The sequence below is a fragment of the Juglans regia genome, chromosome 15 (genome assembly GCF_001411555.2).
Source record: "Juglans regia cultivar Chandler chromosome 15, Walnut 2.0, whole genome shotgun sequence".
Taxonomy (NCBI): Eukaryota; Viridiplantae; Streptophyta; class Magnoliopsida; order Fagales; family Juglandaceae; genus Juglans; species Juglans regia.
Genome location: NC_049915.1, coordinates 11696824 through 11714189, shown reverse-complemented (window position 1 = coordinate 11714189; position 17366 = coordinate 11696824). Strand labels below are relative to the sequence as shown.

The following is a 17366-nucleotide window of genomic DNA, read 5'->3' as shown; positions in this document are numbered from 1 at the left end:
ATTTGATTTCAGTCACTACGATATTTTCAAACTCAAGAAGTTTGTAAGTTAGCTCTAACTAACTCTTAGATAATTTATTTATGATTCTTGTGTAAACGTCACATTCATACTAAATGTCATTTTAAGCATGACATATCATATGATACATCACTAAGCATTTGATTACTTGTTTACATGACATGTGAGATTTTTACCATTTTAAGCATATTGCATATAAATTTCATTTTCTTATGAAGGCTTGTTACATATGCACATGTTATGAAATATATTTTTCAAAGTATTGTATGAAAATAATTTTTCAAGACCCCAAAGGCTAGGATGAAGAATTATCTTAGTGGAACTCCTCTGTCCACTCTGGAGTGTTTAAGAATGGAGTGGTAACCTCTGGATTGATAAATAAAACAATCAACGGGTTTCGAATGGGTTCTTTTTAAAGAACGCTAGAGCGAAATCAAATGTTATGACATCTAATGCTGATGGGTGTATATATTATGATATTACGATGATGTTATATTATATTACCAATGTATTGAGAACGATGTTTGCAGGTAAAGACGTAGTGTCAACATGAGTTATGCTACGGTTACCGGTAGGTTCTCACAGTGCATATAGGGAACCGTGTTGCTACTATATGTATGTTTATGATGGCTTTAATAACAATAAAATGTTATTATTTTTTAAAGTAATGAAGTATGAAATGTTCTCTTTCGAAATGTCATGTTTTTTAAATGAGAAAGTGAAAATGTTCTCTGAAAGAGAAAGTGCATCAAAGTTTTCTAAAAATGTTGATGAACCTGGATGGGAGACAAATACGAATTCTTTTTCTGCATATCATTTCATGCATCTCATGTTTATCATTGATAATGCATATCTTATCTCTATGCAAATTGGTTGTTTAACTTACTGAAATTTCAAGTAAGTCTAACCCTTGTGGACCCACTATCATTCCTCTAGGAATGATACAAGTTGTGTTAGGACTTGTAGAGGAAGAACAAGGACTGCTAGATACATATGGTTGAAGAGGAGCTGGATCATGAGCGAAGACTAGATATAATTTTGATGCTCATAAGCATTGTCTCTTTATACTTCAGAGCGTATGAAATAATTGATCTAACCATGGAACTTGGATTAAGTTTTTGGTATTAAGGAAGTTCTATCCTTAAGTTTGAACTTATGATGGATATTAATGCTATTGTGATGTTTTAGTTCATTCTGGCATGAGTTATAACTAATCACCCTTATTCCGTTGCTATTATTGCATACTGCTAGTTGCATATTAATTGTCATGAACGGGGTATGTAACTTTGTTTTGTATGTGCCGACGCTCTAAGTCTCTGTTACTTTCCAAGCGGGGGTTTGGGGGCGTCCGAGGGGGGGGGGAGCGTAGTTTCGGCCAATTAAGATCGGTTCATCGACGTTCCCGTCAATTTTCCCTTCAGAACCCCATCAACAAGTTTCACAACAACATCATTTACTTTCCCAAACCCCAAACAATAGAAAAATCGTTAGAAAAATCAGAAAAATTAAGATTAAAATCATACAAAGTGACAAAAGCATGAGACTTTGGGGCCCCGTTTGGTCACATAGTTAAGATGAAATGAGATGAGATGTTTTGAATAGTAATGGAATTTTTGAGTTAAGATGAGATGAAATAGTTTGCAAAAATGTGTATGTTTTGATAGAGAGAGACCATCATAATTCTCATCATATTTTGGGATGAAATCCCTACACAAAAATCTTGAGAATTGGGATAAGATGAGATGAGAATTTTGAAATACATAAAGAGAGACCAACTCAAATGTTCATCCACGGAGACACCATCTTGTCGCACGTCTTCTACGGCTTTTAAAAAACCATGTTACTGTTTCAAAACAATGTCATTTTTGTACATAAAAAATGACGTCGTTTTTAATTTAGGATTAATTCCCCAGCCCGTATACGAGTTACGTTTCCCCTCTTTGTTGATTGACAATCACTGTCCTCTCCATCTGTCTCTCTCTCTCCCCCTCCCCGAAACCCTACAATCCCAAACTTTAATATCAATTGCCGCCAGTGACTAGAAGTGGTTGCTATCCACTAACGTCAGAGCAACCCTAGCTTTTTCTTGCTACTCTCAGTCTCTCTCTCTCTATGTGTGTTTGTATAGGGATTTTTGTGTTTCTGTGTTTAAAACTGCATGCAGCTCCATTCTTAATTCTGGCAAAGTTCCTTTGTGTCTTATTATTATTGGAGGGTGTAAAATGAAGATCTTCACCCATCTGGCTGCTAGCTGCTCCCTACCACTATATGCAAAACAAATAACATATGAAACTATAGAGGAGAGAGAATCATGGAGTTTTGAGTGAGTCAAGAAAATGTTAGGATTTTTACAATTTGTCTCTATCAATCATATGTTAATTATAATTTGATTATTAATTAACATATGATTGGTAGAATTTAAAATATAAAAAAATAAATTTCGAAAAACAACTTATTATTAAGTTAATAACATTTTATTATTATTATTATTAATTTTACTAAGAATAATCTAATGCAGGAACAAGTTTTAAATGTAATAGTCAAATGGAGAATTATGTGCTATCATGCAAATTATGACTTTGTATTTACATAATCCAATGAGGATGCTCTTAGTAATACCAACTTTAATCACATGCATGTGCATTTTTAAACCCAACTTCAATAAAACTATTTATTTGGTGCTAGATAGTTCTGCCAAAATAACTATTTTCAGTCAAAATAAGTATATTCTCGTCACAAATAGTCATTTTCATTACAAACAACCGGTCATAATTACTTATTTTTCTTGTAGTATATGACATGCAATGAATTATCACACCATTTTGCTTCATTTTTTAAGACATGCATCGTGCATGCCAACACATCACAAAAGACTTCACAATCCGAGTAATGTTTAATACATTATTTGGATATATAAGTCCCTTAAAAAAATAAGAGAAATGATATATACAACTTCTAAATGCACAAATCTCGCGCAATCCTTTTATAAAAATGTAGATTTCACTATGTAAAAGTATGAAAAACTCACTTTTCTTGATAGGACTTATATTTTTACAAAAAGTTTGTTCATTTGAAATTTGTATAAAACATTACTAAAAACAAAAAACAAAAAATAAGTTCTATCGGAAGGAAGATTATTGCATATGGGTATGAAGTAACTTCATGCCCCCACTTTATTTAAAAGAGAATTTATAGAACTTGCATGGATGATTTTTCTATGCCCTTAGATCTGAAATTAAAGCCCAAACACAGACACAAACACCAAAGTGTTCCCCTCACAACTCTATTTTCCCTTCATTTAAAGAAATAGGGAACGTGAAAGAAGCAATGGAACTTCAAGAATCACGCGAGTACAAAAACATCTATATCTGACCTAACATGTACCTTCCCCTCTCTTCTTTTTCGTTGTCTTCTTCCCTAGATTTTCTATCTCTACACGTTTGGGCAATGTGTAGCATGGCTTAAGAGGAAAAAAGAGTCATATCCATGAATGCAATGATAGTATATTCTTGATAGAAAAAAAATTCTATTTTGCCCACTAAACTTGTCCCTTCATTTTTACATCTCATGTATTTTAATTTTTTTTAAAATTTTTTTATTTACTTAATAGTTAAAGAAGTCAGTGTTAATATATTAATATATATTTTTATATTTTTTAAAAATATTTTAAAATGATAAATAATATAAATAAAAAAATAAAAAAGCCAATTTTACGTAGCGGTCACTTGGAGCCTGAGTAGCACCGCTCGTTCTTGATAATGTCACCATTTAGGGTGCGTTTGGATGTTGAACTGAGTTGAATTGAGTTGATAAAATATTATTAGAATATTATTTATTATTATTATTATTTTATAATTTGAAAAAGTTGAATTATTTATTATATTTTGTGTTTGAGATTTGAAAAAATTGAATTGTTTATTATATTTTGTATTGAAATTTAAAAACGTTGTAATGATTAGTTGAGATGAGTTTAATTTCTAAACGAAGCCGAATCCTTTAGATGCAAGAGAACGAAGATGTGAATTTTTTTTTTACTACTACGCTCTGTCGCCCCTAATTTAAGAAAATGTAACTTGAGTGTATTTTGGGGTTGCTGCAGTAATAGGGCTTTTTATTTTATAATCATTTGGACAGTGAGATGTGATGAGATGAAATGATTTTAAATAAAAATTGAAAATTAAATAAAATATTATTTTTTAATATTATTATTATTAATTTGAGATTTGAAAACGTTAAATTATTTATTATATTTTGTATGAGAATTTAAATAAATTAATTTATAAAGAATATTATTAGAAATAGATTAAGAATTTTATGTATTCATTCTTTAAGAATATTTAATAATTATCTATTTTAAAACAATATTTAATAATTACTTGATTTAGATTTTAAAACGAAAGATTCTCTATTTCAATTTTCTTTTTCTTTTTTTTTTTGTCTTTTTTTTTCTTATTACTTCGTTCACTTTTATAAAAAATTTCAACTCATTTTATCTAATTTAATAAGTTGAGATAAAAATTAAAAATTAAATAAAATATTATTAGAATATATTTTTTAATATTATTTTTATTTTATAATTTAAAAAAATTAAATTATTTATTATATTTTATATAAAAAATTTAAAAAATTATAATTATTATATCAAATAAAATAATATAAGATAAATTGAAATCAACTTACAACCCAAACAGGCAATAAATTAGAATTTAGAAAGAGCTGTCTAAGAGCATTCTCTTTAGATTAGCTAAAAGTTAAATCCAATGAGAATTTAGCTATTAAGTCATAAAATAGCTCACATTGAAATAGCTATATTCTAAATATTTGAAATATAGCTACAGTAGTATCTAAAATTATTTTCAAATTTGAAAGGAACTATTCATTCATCAAATCTATTTTATATTCTTTTTTTCTCTCTCCCTTTAATATCAATTATTTCTCTTTCCATTGTAAATGACAATTGAAAAAATATAATTAGAATACAATTACTAATTAATATATAATATTATGAATAGTAAAATATGATAAAATAAAATAAATTCATAATTAAAAAAATTAATTTTTTTTTAAAATTATTAATTACTCATTACTATATAATGAATAAGTGGATAATCCAATATAAAGATTTGATGTGAATAGTCAAAATTAAATTTATTTTATATTATTTTATTGTCATATAATGAAAAAATGACTATTCTAATATAAAAATTTATATAAATATAATAATTAAATATTAAATTTATTTTATATTTATAAAAAATATACTTTAATTTTAACTAATTCAATAAAAGTGCTGCAAAGCAACGCAAGAAAAAGGAAAGGGAAACGTTGTTTTCACGTGGACACAAGGACAAAATGTTGGGAGTCTGGGACGGTTGCGATGTCCTTTCTTAATTAGTATTCATTTGATCATAGACGTTGATTCTCTCTTTTAGCTCGCGGCACGTGACATGATCCGACGGCCCCAATTCCTTGGCTCAAAAAAAAAAAAAACATTATACTGTAGTATAAGATACGTAATTCGTATTGTTGCGATAAGATTTTCAGATAATAATTAAAAAAATAAAAAAATTACTATTTATACTTTATTATTTTATTTTCATAACCATCCGTATTGATATAGTTATTGAAAATAAATGAAAAATTTAAAATTTATATTAAAAATTGTTACTATATTAAAATTATATGTGAATATAAAGAGTAATGTTAAATATAAATTTTAAAAAGATAAATTTTAAATAAATTTTTAATATAAAATAAATCTTATTAATAAAAAATAATTTTTTTACATTTTTTTAAATTAGAGTTTATTTTTTTACAAGAAAGTTTTTCTATTTAAAAATTATACAATTCATTGCGTGTAAAATTGCGTACTATCAGAAAATTTGAAGATAAATTAGAGCGTGGATATAAAATTGGGAAAAGTGAATTCGGAATTGGAGTGTAACCCTGTTCAGAAAACCCATTCTCAATTCTCACTGCCTCTCTATCTCCCGGAACAAAGACAGAAAGCCGAACCTCTCACGCACGTTCTCTAGTATTAAAGTATCTTCGAAAAACGAAAGGGAAGGACATAGCGGAAAGAACAGGGCGAGCGAGGCAAAATTTGTGGGAGATTTCTTGCGAATTCTTGCGAATTGATCCCGTACTAAAGTAGATTTGGGAGCGAGAGAGAAAAAGAATCAAATTCATTGGTTCTTTTTAGATCTCTCTCTCTGTTTTTTTAGTGGTCTAAGTTATTGATTCGTTGCTCGGTTCGATTAGAGGAAAAGAAAGGAGTGATCGTGTCCATGAAAAACCCTAGGATTGAAGAGGCATCGGCGTAGATGCTTGTCTCTGCGGTGCCTCTGGACCTAAATTGGTTCGTTCAGTTTATATTCACCATCTTCGTAATTGCTGTGGGATTGCTCCACCTGGTGAAGAATACGGCCTCGAAGTATTTTGAGGTCGGCGCAAATTTCGAAGCAGCGGGAGACCGCTCTGATCCAGCCCCAATGCCCGGCGTCCTCATGGACGACAGCTTCGTTTGCGCCAACTGCGGCAATCTCGCCACGAAGAAGTGTTCCCGCTGCAAGGCCGTTCGCTACTGGTGATTTTCTACCTAGTGCATACATATTTCTGCGTTTTTCTAAGATAAAAATAAAAATATCTTTATACTTCTTGTTTGCTCTCGATTCTATTATTGCTTTATACAATAATTATTACTACCCATGGTTAAATTAGTGCAGACATATTGACGTCGCAAGCAATTTTGATGATGGTAATACTTTTTTTTTTTTCTTTTTTCCTGTTTGTGATCATTGGTAATTGTGTAATTGCGTTTGTGAGTTGATTGGTTACTCTGTGCGTGCATGAGCGTGTTTGTCTCTTCTCCTTTTTTTTTTTCTCGCACTGTGTGTGACAATGAAAATACTGGTTGGTGAAAGTATTGGTAGTGGTTATGTGACTATCGTGTTGTTTCTAAATTGATATGCGTGTCTAATTATTCTTAATTTTACTAAAAACTTAGCGCTGTGCATTATCTAAAGTGATTAGACTATGCTGAGCAAGAAAAGTTGATAAAATAGGAGCTATTTTCTAATGCCCCAATGGAAGGCCCAAACCACACTATACTCCAAAATGATTTAGTCAATGATACAATTGGAGTCTCATTGGAACAATATAAAGAGCAATAACTTTTCATTTCCAAGTAATATGAGATCCCATACATTGCCTACCCTCACTTATCACAATAGGGTATCACAATTTCCTCCTTTCTATTCGAGGCAAGCAACAGATCAAAGCAGTTTGGAAGATGATCCCTATCTGTATTATGTGGTGCTTGCGGCAGGAGCGCAACGAGCGGACGTTTGAGGACAAAGAGAGATTGATGCTAAAAGTTTTCTTTTTTATAACTCTATACTTGGGCCATTGTTGTGGACTTTAATGGCATGAACCTTCATGATTTCTTAGTTTCTAATGCGCCTACTTAGATAGGGCATATGAATTTTGTAATTGGCAGCTTTTGCCCATTCTTTGATCAATAATACTTGTTTACTTATAAAAAAAAAAAAATTTCTCCTTTATATTCCTAACGTCCTCGTTGAGTTAGTCCGTCGTAGGTGACACGACTCAAGTCCCACATTTCTGGTTGTGACAGGCTCTGATACCTTTTGTAATTCCCCAATGGAAGGGCCAAACCACATGACCTATTTTCCAAAAGGACTAGTCAATGATACAATTGAAGCCTCATTGGAACATTATAAATAGCAAAAACTTTTCCTTCCCAAGCAATGTGAGATCCCATACACTACTTACCCTCACTTATCAGAATGGAGTATCACATATTTAAATGCCATTTATTGTTGAAATTTAATTATACAGGTGGAAACGGAAATTATGTATGTGCCAAGGTTAATTGAGGACTGGTGTAAATAGGAAAAAAGCTTACAAATAAACTTATTGTCCTGAACCCCACACTTATGGCAAGAACTTGGGCAAGTCTTTGTTGTATCTTTTCAATTTTTAATGTTCACAAGTATGTATTTTTTTTTTATAAAAAATATTGTCTTGAATTTAACCCCATTTTAATAAACGAACATAAAATTGTGAATGGTTATCATCTGCGTCTCTATAGACAAACTTCATGTTTTTGGGATTCCATTACAGATGAAGTATCTACTCAAGGCTTCACTTCATGAAACCTAGTCATACTTGACGAGGAAAGATTTTTGTTTTTAAAATTTTTCAAATGAATAATCAAAGATTTTTTTTTAAATGCAAAAGGCATAACCTAGGTACATGGGAAGTTGTATCACCCCATCCCGTAGGTATGGAATGTTATGTACATTCGTAGTGTAATGCTTAGTAAAGAGATTTGACATCATAAAAATACCTCACTTATTGAATCATAAAACTAACTTAGCATGACGGAATTTCATAAATTAAAAACTAAAATGTAATAAAATAACATACTCTAACTAGTCCAATGAGCCAAAATCACTTATTCAACTGTCTAATCATAACCAACCCATGTGGTAGTAACACTTATTCAAGGTCTAAGTCTGTGAAAGAATAATCTACTCCTAGCACTCATGCTCTGTATCCACGCAATCATCATCTGAGACATTAAAACATAAAAACAGATAAACAAGCAAACGAGTCAAAGACTCAGTAATAGCATATCATACTGTAAACTTAACTTAGCTTAACATTATGTTTAACTTAACATTATGTTTAACTTTGAAAACTTTCAGACATCATCATACATACACACAGCATATAGATCATTCAGTAACATAGGCGGAATCAAACATAATCATGGAAATACATGTAACATGGATGCATGAATGGCTGACTCCATGCATTTCCAATCATTCATACATGACTCATTCATCTTGTCTGTCACTTACTTGTGGCCGTCATAACATACGTGCATTTGTCCAATTGTCGTTGATTGCATGAATCATATCATAACATATGGTGAACCATGCTTAGGTTCGTGGCACCGTATAAAATCATAACATAGCATATGGTGAAGCATGCTTAGGTCTGTGTCACCGCATACATTGTAGCATAGCATATGGTGAAGCACACTTAGGTCCTTGTCACCAAATACATCATAGCATACTTATGGTGGACTACACTTGGGTCCGTGGCTTGCACATCCACCCATAATATAAGGTCAATCTTAACTTATCTTTCACATGAATTCTTACTTATCTTATCATGATGCATATGAACATGTTGACTTCATGACTTTCATGGCATCTTACTTAGATGCATGGCATAGCATTGATCATGACATATTAACATGAGCATTACATAATCATAACATAAACTACATAACATAACATGACATGAGCGTTACATGGCATAGCATAACCTAGGCATTCCATAACATAAGTAATAGGCATGCCATTCAGCATAGCATACATAACTGCATCATAAACATATATGATCATAATTCACTGAGGGTTCGTAAAGAGAGAGAGAGAGAGAGAAAAAAGGGGGGGGGGGGGCTAACCTTGAATTGGCCGTACATAGCATAGCATAGCATAGGTGAACAACACTTTTTCATGCAGAATATAATAATTACAGCACACATAAAAGTCATGTTCATGCTACTTACCTTGAAGTGTTGCTTCCAAAATCTCACTTCGTAGTTCGTTACCTTCACTGGAGAAGGGAAAACTGTGTGACAGAGGTCTGCAACTTACCAAGAGAAAAGAAACGTGCGGCAGGCTGGTGGCTGGCCGAGAATCACGGTGGCACGATTAAGAAGAAACTTTAAGCTCCAGCTGCGTCCGTTCGTGATCCACAAAATTTCTATCATTCCTTTCCCTTCAAATACTCCACAACAGAAAAATAGGGACCATCTTCCACACTATTGCAATTTGTGGGCTGCTTATAATCCTCTCCAATTGGGAAAGAGATCTACTATCGTTGTGGGCATAACTCAAGCCAACCCAACTCACAGATTGCTGTAAACCCTTAGAATATCTTCTCCATGCATTAGAGCAGAAATCTAATACTTGTACTCCTAGTTGTTTGGTTTGTGCGTTTGGCTCTTCTGTTACAGTTTTGATGTTTGGGTAAAAAACTTACCCAAAAAAAAAAGATACTGGCAATCTTACAATGGGTAAAAGGTGGCCTATAGATTTCCCGCACTTTCTGCACATGCAACACTAATCCTTCAAAATTATATGATGTTTTGTTCAGTTGTTCATGGTGAGGATCTTTCCTGGTGACTGTTTATGCAAAAAAAAAAAAAGATACTGGCAATCTTACAATGGGAAAAAGGTGGCCTATAGATTTCCTGCACTTTCTGCACATGCAACACTAATCTTTCAAAATTATATGATGTTTTCTTCAGTTGTTCATGGTGAGGATCTTTCCTGGTGACTATTCATGCAAAAAAAAAAGCTATATTCAGAGACGCCTTAGTCCACCAAATCACCAAGGGAATAGGTTACTATCCTAAAGTATGAGGATCTTATAGAAGGATCAGACATGAACTTCTCTTTCTTGGTAGGGGTCCAAAGCATCTTATCTTTACTTCCAGGCCGTAGTCTAGTAGAGTACAAAAAGTCGAAAAATGCTGTGAAGGCCACTCTGAAAAAACCAATGTTGCACATAAGGGAGCCACTGGATATATCATGTAGACTATATGTTATTACAAACCAATTATGACTAAAACTGTACTGAAAATTGTACTTCTGAGAAAATGAAATGAATTCTGGTGAGTTCTTGAGCAAGGTGTCTACTTTGCATCTAGCTAAATTGAGTTGCGATTCCTGCTTGACCACGACTCAAGCGAGGGTTGAGAAAACTCTTGGGTTGAGCTCTTGCTCTTCATTTGTAGTATTTATATGTTTCTCACCGCATTAAAGTTTTTTTAATGAGTTTCATATTTGGTGGGTAATGGCATGCTTATGTTTTTTTTTATGCATTAATTCTAGTTTGTTTTTGTTTTCTATAATTTATTAACTTTTTTATTTAACTTTTTTAGTGGGTTTGCTTGAATGTTTATGAGTGGTGGTTAGGTTCAGAGAAAATTATCATGCATAACATTATTTTGTCATCTTTCCAGTTTGGAAAAATGCCAAGAAGTACCAAGTTCAGAGAAAATGATCATATATAACATTATTTTTTGTCTTTTTTCCAGTTCGCAAAAATGCCAAGAAGTACACTGGAAATTTGTGCATAAGACAAATTGCAAGTTTCAACCATCTGGAGTAAATTCAACTTCTAGTCTTGCAGGAAGAAAGTCATCTGCAATTGCATTAGTTCCTGCTCATGGAACCTCTAAGTTTATCAAGCAGCCAGAAAAGGTAATTGTTGGTCTTTTCTTTTCATTGTTTTTCTTGTTATATACCATAAGCGACTTATGAATTATTGGTTATTTTTCAACCATGGAGAAACTTATAACTCGCACTTGTACTTTTTCAGATTCTTTTTCCATATGATGAGTTTCTGAGATTTTTCAATTGGGAGAAGCCTGGATTTCCTCCTTGTGGACTTCTAAATTGTGGAAACAGGTGTGTTTATACCATATTTAGGCTTTAATATAATACCATCATTGCATGCTTTACACATGGACATATTGCACTCATGCATGCCATTCCCCTTCCACTTCAATGCAAATCATACACCAACACAAACATTTGAATGTGGCACTAATGAATGATGACTCTCAATTCTGTTTTTATTGTGTAGTTGCTTTGCCAATGTGGTTTTGCAATGTCTTACATTCACACGGCCACTTGCTGCTTACTTGTTGGAGAAAGGCCATCAAAGAGAATGTAAGTTTTGGTGGGATTACAAGTGTTTAACCTATTTTTCAGTCTAAAGACTTGTTTTTGTTTTTGGTCCAGGCCATCATAATGGTTGGTGCTTCCTATGTGAGTTTCAAACCCATGTTGAAAGGGCAACCCAAAGTTTGCAAGCATTTTCACCCATAAATATTCTCTCTCGCTTACCTAATATCGGTGGTAATCTTGGCTATGGAAGTCAGGAGGATGCTCACGAATTCATGAGGTTTGTCCTATTTGCATCGAATTCAGTTTGTTCACTTATTCTAGGAAGTTTTCCTTGGTAACTTCAATAAGGACATACTGGAATCTAGTGGTATGCTTTTTTATTAGTAATCGAAAATCATTATTACCAAAGGGTGCACCAAGTACATAGGAAGTATACAAGAGCCATCTAAACAGAATAAGAGGAAGGACAAGAATGACAAAAACTAGAAAAAGAATACTCCCCCACAAGCTATTTATCCACCCTTCTAACCTACATGACTAAAACCACCAGAAGCCCCTCAAAAAATAACATCATTCAAACCTAGCTTCAAGAGAATAAGTGATGATAATTTTAGTTTAATTTTGTGAAGCCAACTGCCTTGCTTGTAGGTTTGCTATTGATACAATGCAGTCCATCTGCCTTGATGAATTTGGTGGAGAAAAAGCTGTTGAACCTAGCTCTCAAGAGACCACCCTTATCCAACATATATTTGGTGGTCAACTCCAATCCCAGGTTATGCAAATCACTAGACTGTACTCAGAAATTTGCTTCTTGTTTACAGAAGTCTGGTTACTTCATGCATGTAATTTTGGTGCTAGAGATCACATTGGCAGTCTTATTTTTCGCATTTTTATCTTATTTTCAAAGCTGAACTCACCATCTTGGTGGATCCTCTCTCCCATAGAAAGTAATCTGTTGTTTGCTTATAATTTCTATATATCCAGTCTTAGGAAAACCTGATCATGGTAATACTTTTTCATAATTTCTATACTTTCAAATGGAAACCGTAACCTAGAACACCCTCTTATTTAATCTTTCAAGAAAAAAGAATCTCAATACACGCAAGAAATGGTATTAATATGATCAGGTTTTCCTTAGACTGGAAGTATAGATTATGAAATTCCATCCTTTATTGGACAATGAAACTAATTTGATAATTTGCCATGCTTTTCATCTGATGCCTATATCCAGTTTTTAGCATCCTTTTAAGGTACTTGCTTGCTTTTCTTATTTTATTTTATTTTATTTTTATAGAATTCTCATTATTCAATATAAGTTCATATTTATTTATTAGTTGGATGGGCTTATCTTTATCTTTTTGTTCATATTATTATTTTTTTAAATAAAAAATCTCTATGCTAAATTATGAAGGGAAGAATCAAGAGGGGAATACACTCTCTCTCCATCATTCTCTATCCTTATTTGAAGCATAACATTTTTTTTTCAGGTGATATGTACAAAATGCAATAATATCTCAAATCAGTATGAAAATATGATGGATTTGACAGTTGAGATTCATGGGGATGCTGCATCATTGGAGGAATGCCTGGACCAGTTCACAGTCAAGGAATGGCTTCATGGAGAAAATATGTATAAATGTGACGGGTATGGTTACTTCTCGTTTTTTATCGTATTTAACACAAAAAAGAAATATCTAATTGTACATTCTGTGTTGTTGGCTCTTGTCAGATGTATGTGTATTTTAGTAATTTTCTGTTTCTTGACAAGAATTTAAATTTTTTTTAACATTTGTAATCATCATTTCAGTCATCGTTTAAAGTGGTAAACGTGTACTTCATATCTTTATAACCTAATTTTATTGCTTAATTAAGAGGCAAACCTTTACTTCCTATTGTGATTGTTGAGTTATGCCTAACTTTGCCCTTGCTGGAAAATTTTGATGAACCATCTACAAAATGATGTTTCTTTGATGGTGGGTTGATTCTTTCATATTGCTCCTAGCTTTACTGATATTTTGCTTTTAATTATGTGCTTTCAGAGCCTGCATCCCATCACATCCTTGAACTAAATATTTCTGTTTTTTGCAGCTGCAATGACTATGTTAAGGCATGGAAGCGTCTTACTGTAAAAAAAGCTCCAAATATTCTTACCATTGCCTTAAAAAGATTTCAGGTCTGAGCTATTACTCATTTTCCATGGTCTATTTGGTATTTGTATGTGCTTGATATCTGAATATTCTATGGTTTTTTTTGCCCTTAAATTTTATTCACCTTCAAAAGTTTGTGCGTAAAAAAAAAAAAAAGTATTAGGGCGTCGACTCAAGTTGGTGTAATTTTTTTTTTTTTTTTTTTTTTGTGGATAAAACACCACACACATACTAAGGGAAAAAAAATAAAAAGATAAAAAATAAAAGCAGGTGTGTGGTGTAAGGCTAATGGGTAGAAGTTTTCAATTTTCAAATGTCTCTCAAACTTATATTTATCCTTGGGTTTTCATTTGATTTCTTGTTATTTATTGGCAATCTTTACAGAGTGGGAGGTTTGGGAAACTTAATAAGAGAGTAGCTTTCCCAGAGACCTTGGATCTTAGCCCCTACATGAGTGAGGCTGGAGATGGTACAGATACCTACAAGCTTTATGCAGTTGTCGTTCATGTGGATATGTTGAATGCATCCTTTTTTGGTCACTACATCTGTTATACCAAGGATTTCCATGGAAAATGGTATAGAATTGATGATTGCAAGGTATACCTCTCTTTTACTCTCTCTCTCTCTCTCTCTAATTTGTTTTTGTCATGCATGGTTCCTGCACACATTTGACAGATTAGGGCCAAAGTAAGAATTGATATCCTTTATTTGTAAATCCCTAAAGTGAGATTATATGTTTCATTCTATGCTATTGCTTGTTCGATACTGCTCGTGTAGGAATTATTTATCCAGAAATACAGCTTGTCTAGGAATTGGTTATAGCAGTGCCACTGACATCTGCCGTAGGAATTATTATTTTTTTATTGAAAAAAGGAATTTCACCTTAGAAGCAGTTTGTTGTACCCGTTTTTGTTGGCAAGTGGGTCTTCTTGCACCTATTAAAGCAGTTAGTGATCCCATATGTTGCAAGGCCACCGTACTCACTTTTGATGAATGAATCCTTACAATTTGATAGTGTGATCCCATTTATCAGTTCTGACTTTTGCGACTCTTTCAGGTTACCAGCGTTGAATTAGAAGAGGTACTCTCTCAAGGAGCATATATGCTTTTATACAGCAGGTATCTGTCTGTCTGTGTCCCAATGTCTAATCTCGTTGTACTTTATTTTCTTTCTTGTTCCATTGACCTTACATTTTACACCATTTTGTATTTGGGTAATTTAGTTGCCTTTAGTGTGATTCAAATTTTGGAGTCTATGACATGGGTGGCCTTGCAAGTTGAGTTCTTGTGTTAAGTTGTGCATTGTTTGTTAAGTTCTTTCCTCCTCAGATTGGGCCTTTTTTCAATCTATATTACCTGTATGTGAGCTTTCTTATATGAGGTGCTAGATCTACAAAAAGATCTGCTTTCTTATATGAGGTGCTAGATCTACAAAAAGATCTTACAGAAGTAAAGTTTACAAATTGACGTCGCTTGATATAATAGTCAGATTTATTTTACAACAAAAAGTGCTTTATAATTTAACATACCATATTAAGCCACATTAGTTTGTAAACATTTTTTTTTGTAAGATTCATTTGTAGATCAAGCATTTATCTTCTTATTTATTGGGAAATGCATGTTGGGATGTGTATGTTGCTGTTTCTATTTGTGTTTACCATTGTTGAAAAATCAAGTGGAGTGTGTTGGCATTGTTCGAAAGTTTTTGTTGAGGCATTGTTTTTCTCATGCCTGGCTGCAATTGAATACTCGAGTTAGTCTTGTGATGGATATACCAGATGATCCTGTTTTCCTTTGGATGGACAGGGTTTATGCTCGACCATCGTGTCTTATAACTGTTGAACCTTCAGAGAAGGAGCAGCCGCAAATGATGCAAGAGAAAGTAGTTCGATGCTTAACAACTGCCGAGTCAAAACCCATTAATGGTTTTGCTGTTCCATCTGATTGTGGTCCATGCTTGATGGTTTCTCGCTGTGAAGAAGAGTCATCTACTGGAATAAACTCTCTAGCTCTAAAAGAACATCTTGAGGATATGGATATGGTTAATTGCCAATCATCTGTTTGTAGGGAGGTTCTCATCTGTGAAACTGAGTCATCTATGGGAATTAGTATTGAAGATTTAAGCGAAGATACAGATGGTATGAGAATGGTCAATTCTGCATCAAATCCACCAGAAAACAATCTTTTAAGGTCCGAGAGAGATTCTTCTGTTGCATTTGATTCTCAGGCTGGAAGAGATTCAAAAGATATGAATTTGGTTACTCATTCCAAGTTGTGTCCGGCTGATCTCAAGGAAGTTTCCTGCAGTGAAATGGAATATTCTGTTTCAATCGATTGCAAAAGGGAAAATTCACAGGATGTGGGTGGTGAGTCCATACCTTCATCTGTTGGAAAAGATATTGAAGTTTATGCCAACGGACATGGAATCCTATGTCCACCAGAACACACTCACGAACTAGTTTCAGCTGAAGTTCATAAATTGAAGCATGAGTCGCCCCTCTGGAATTCTGATTCTGAGCATGAAAGTGGAGCTAAGAGAGTAGACATAATTGGTAGCAGTTTGTAGGTGCTGTTTTCTTTAGTTGTTCATATATTTTTTCCACGATCCACCATCAAAAGGATAAGATCGAGATGGGAATTTTTTTCTTTCCTTTTTTTTTTTTTCTCTGGGGTTTCAGTATTGCAGAAATCTCTGGATTCTATTGTACCTTTTTCCGATGGACTCTCTAACTTCATAAAAAATTGACAGAATTAACAATGTTGCTTTGGATTGTGAGGGGAAGTACCTTCTCTGTGTACACTGTCGATCTAATTTTTATTTGTAAGAATAATTATGATAGAATGAATAATACCTTGCTTAAATTTTTTGAGACTTGGTATCTCTTCTTCTAATTGTATCGTGTCTTGATTGGTGACTGAAGCAAAGCAATACATCGTGGTATTAGTTTCTACAATTTTCTGTATACTCGGATGATACTTGAACCTCCACATATTGCAAAATAAAAATCCCTTATTGTGAGGAATATGCCGAACTGAGAAGAAATCCCTTTACGTAGGCATGCTTGCGACAAGGAGGCAGCTAGGGCAATGTACGTCTAAGGTGGAAGTAAGACGATGTCAAAATCCCAAGTTTAGTGGCTCACGGTTAAGCTGACAACCATGCCTTGACACGCCCATGGCTCATGCCTTAACACTATCAATGACAAGGCTTGATAACATCACGTCCCATGCCTCGTCACTACCACTGACAAGTCTTGACAGCTCCACGGGTCAGGCCTCGACACTGTCGCTGACATGCCTCAATAGTCTCATAGCTGGGGCCATGGCACGCCCAAGACAACTCCACAGACATGCCATGACATGCCCAAGATAGCATCGCAAGCAGCCCCTGCCATGGCATGCCCATGACAGATCTGCATGCATGCCCAAGGCAAGCTAGCGCGTTGCGGCTCAATGTGGGCAA

The 17366-nt window shown here is 33.6% G+C and overlaps 1 protein-coding gene across 1 annotated transcript; it reads left to right on the top strand.

Moving 5' to 3' along the window:
- Positions 1-5963: 5963 nt before the first annotated feature.
- LOC108981611 (ubiquitin carboxyl-terminal hydrolase 18) lies at positions 5964-16768 on the top strand. Its single transcript, XM_018952841.2, has 11 exons — positions 5964-6604; positions 11162-11327; positions 11446-11534; positions 11713-11798; positions 11871-12033; positions 12405-12528; positions 13244-13401; positions 13845-13929; positions 14288-14500; positions 14961-15022; positions 15710-16768. The coding sequence occupies exons 1-11, from the start codon at positions 6342-6344 to the stop codon at positions 16467-16469; spliced, it is 2169 nt and encodes a 722-aa protein (XP_018808386.1). The 5' UTR covers positions 5964-6341; the 3' UTR covers positions 16470-16768.
- The last annotated feature ends 598 nt before the right edge of the window (positions 16769-17366 follow it).

Coding starts and splice junctions, on each gene's coding strand:
- LOC108981611 (XM_018952841.2), top strand. CDS start 6,342: ATGCTTGTCTCTGCGGTGCCTCTGGACCTAAATTGGTTCGTTCAGTTT. Junction 12,529..13,243: donor GTGGTCAACTCCAATCCCAG/GTTATGCAAATC, acceptor TTTTTTTTTCAG/GTGATATGTACAAAATGCAA. Junction 13,930..14,287: donor TTGCCTTAAAAAGATTTCAG/GTCTGAGCTATT, acceptor CAATCTTTACAG/AGTGGGAGGTTTGGGAAACT.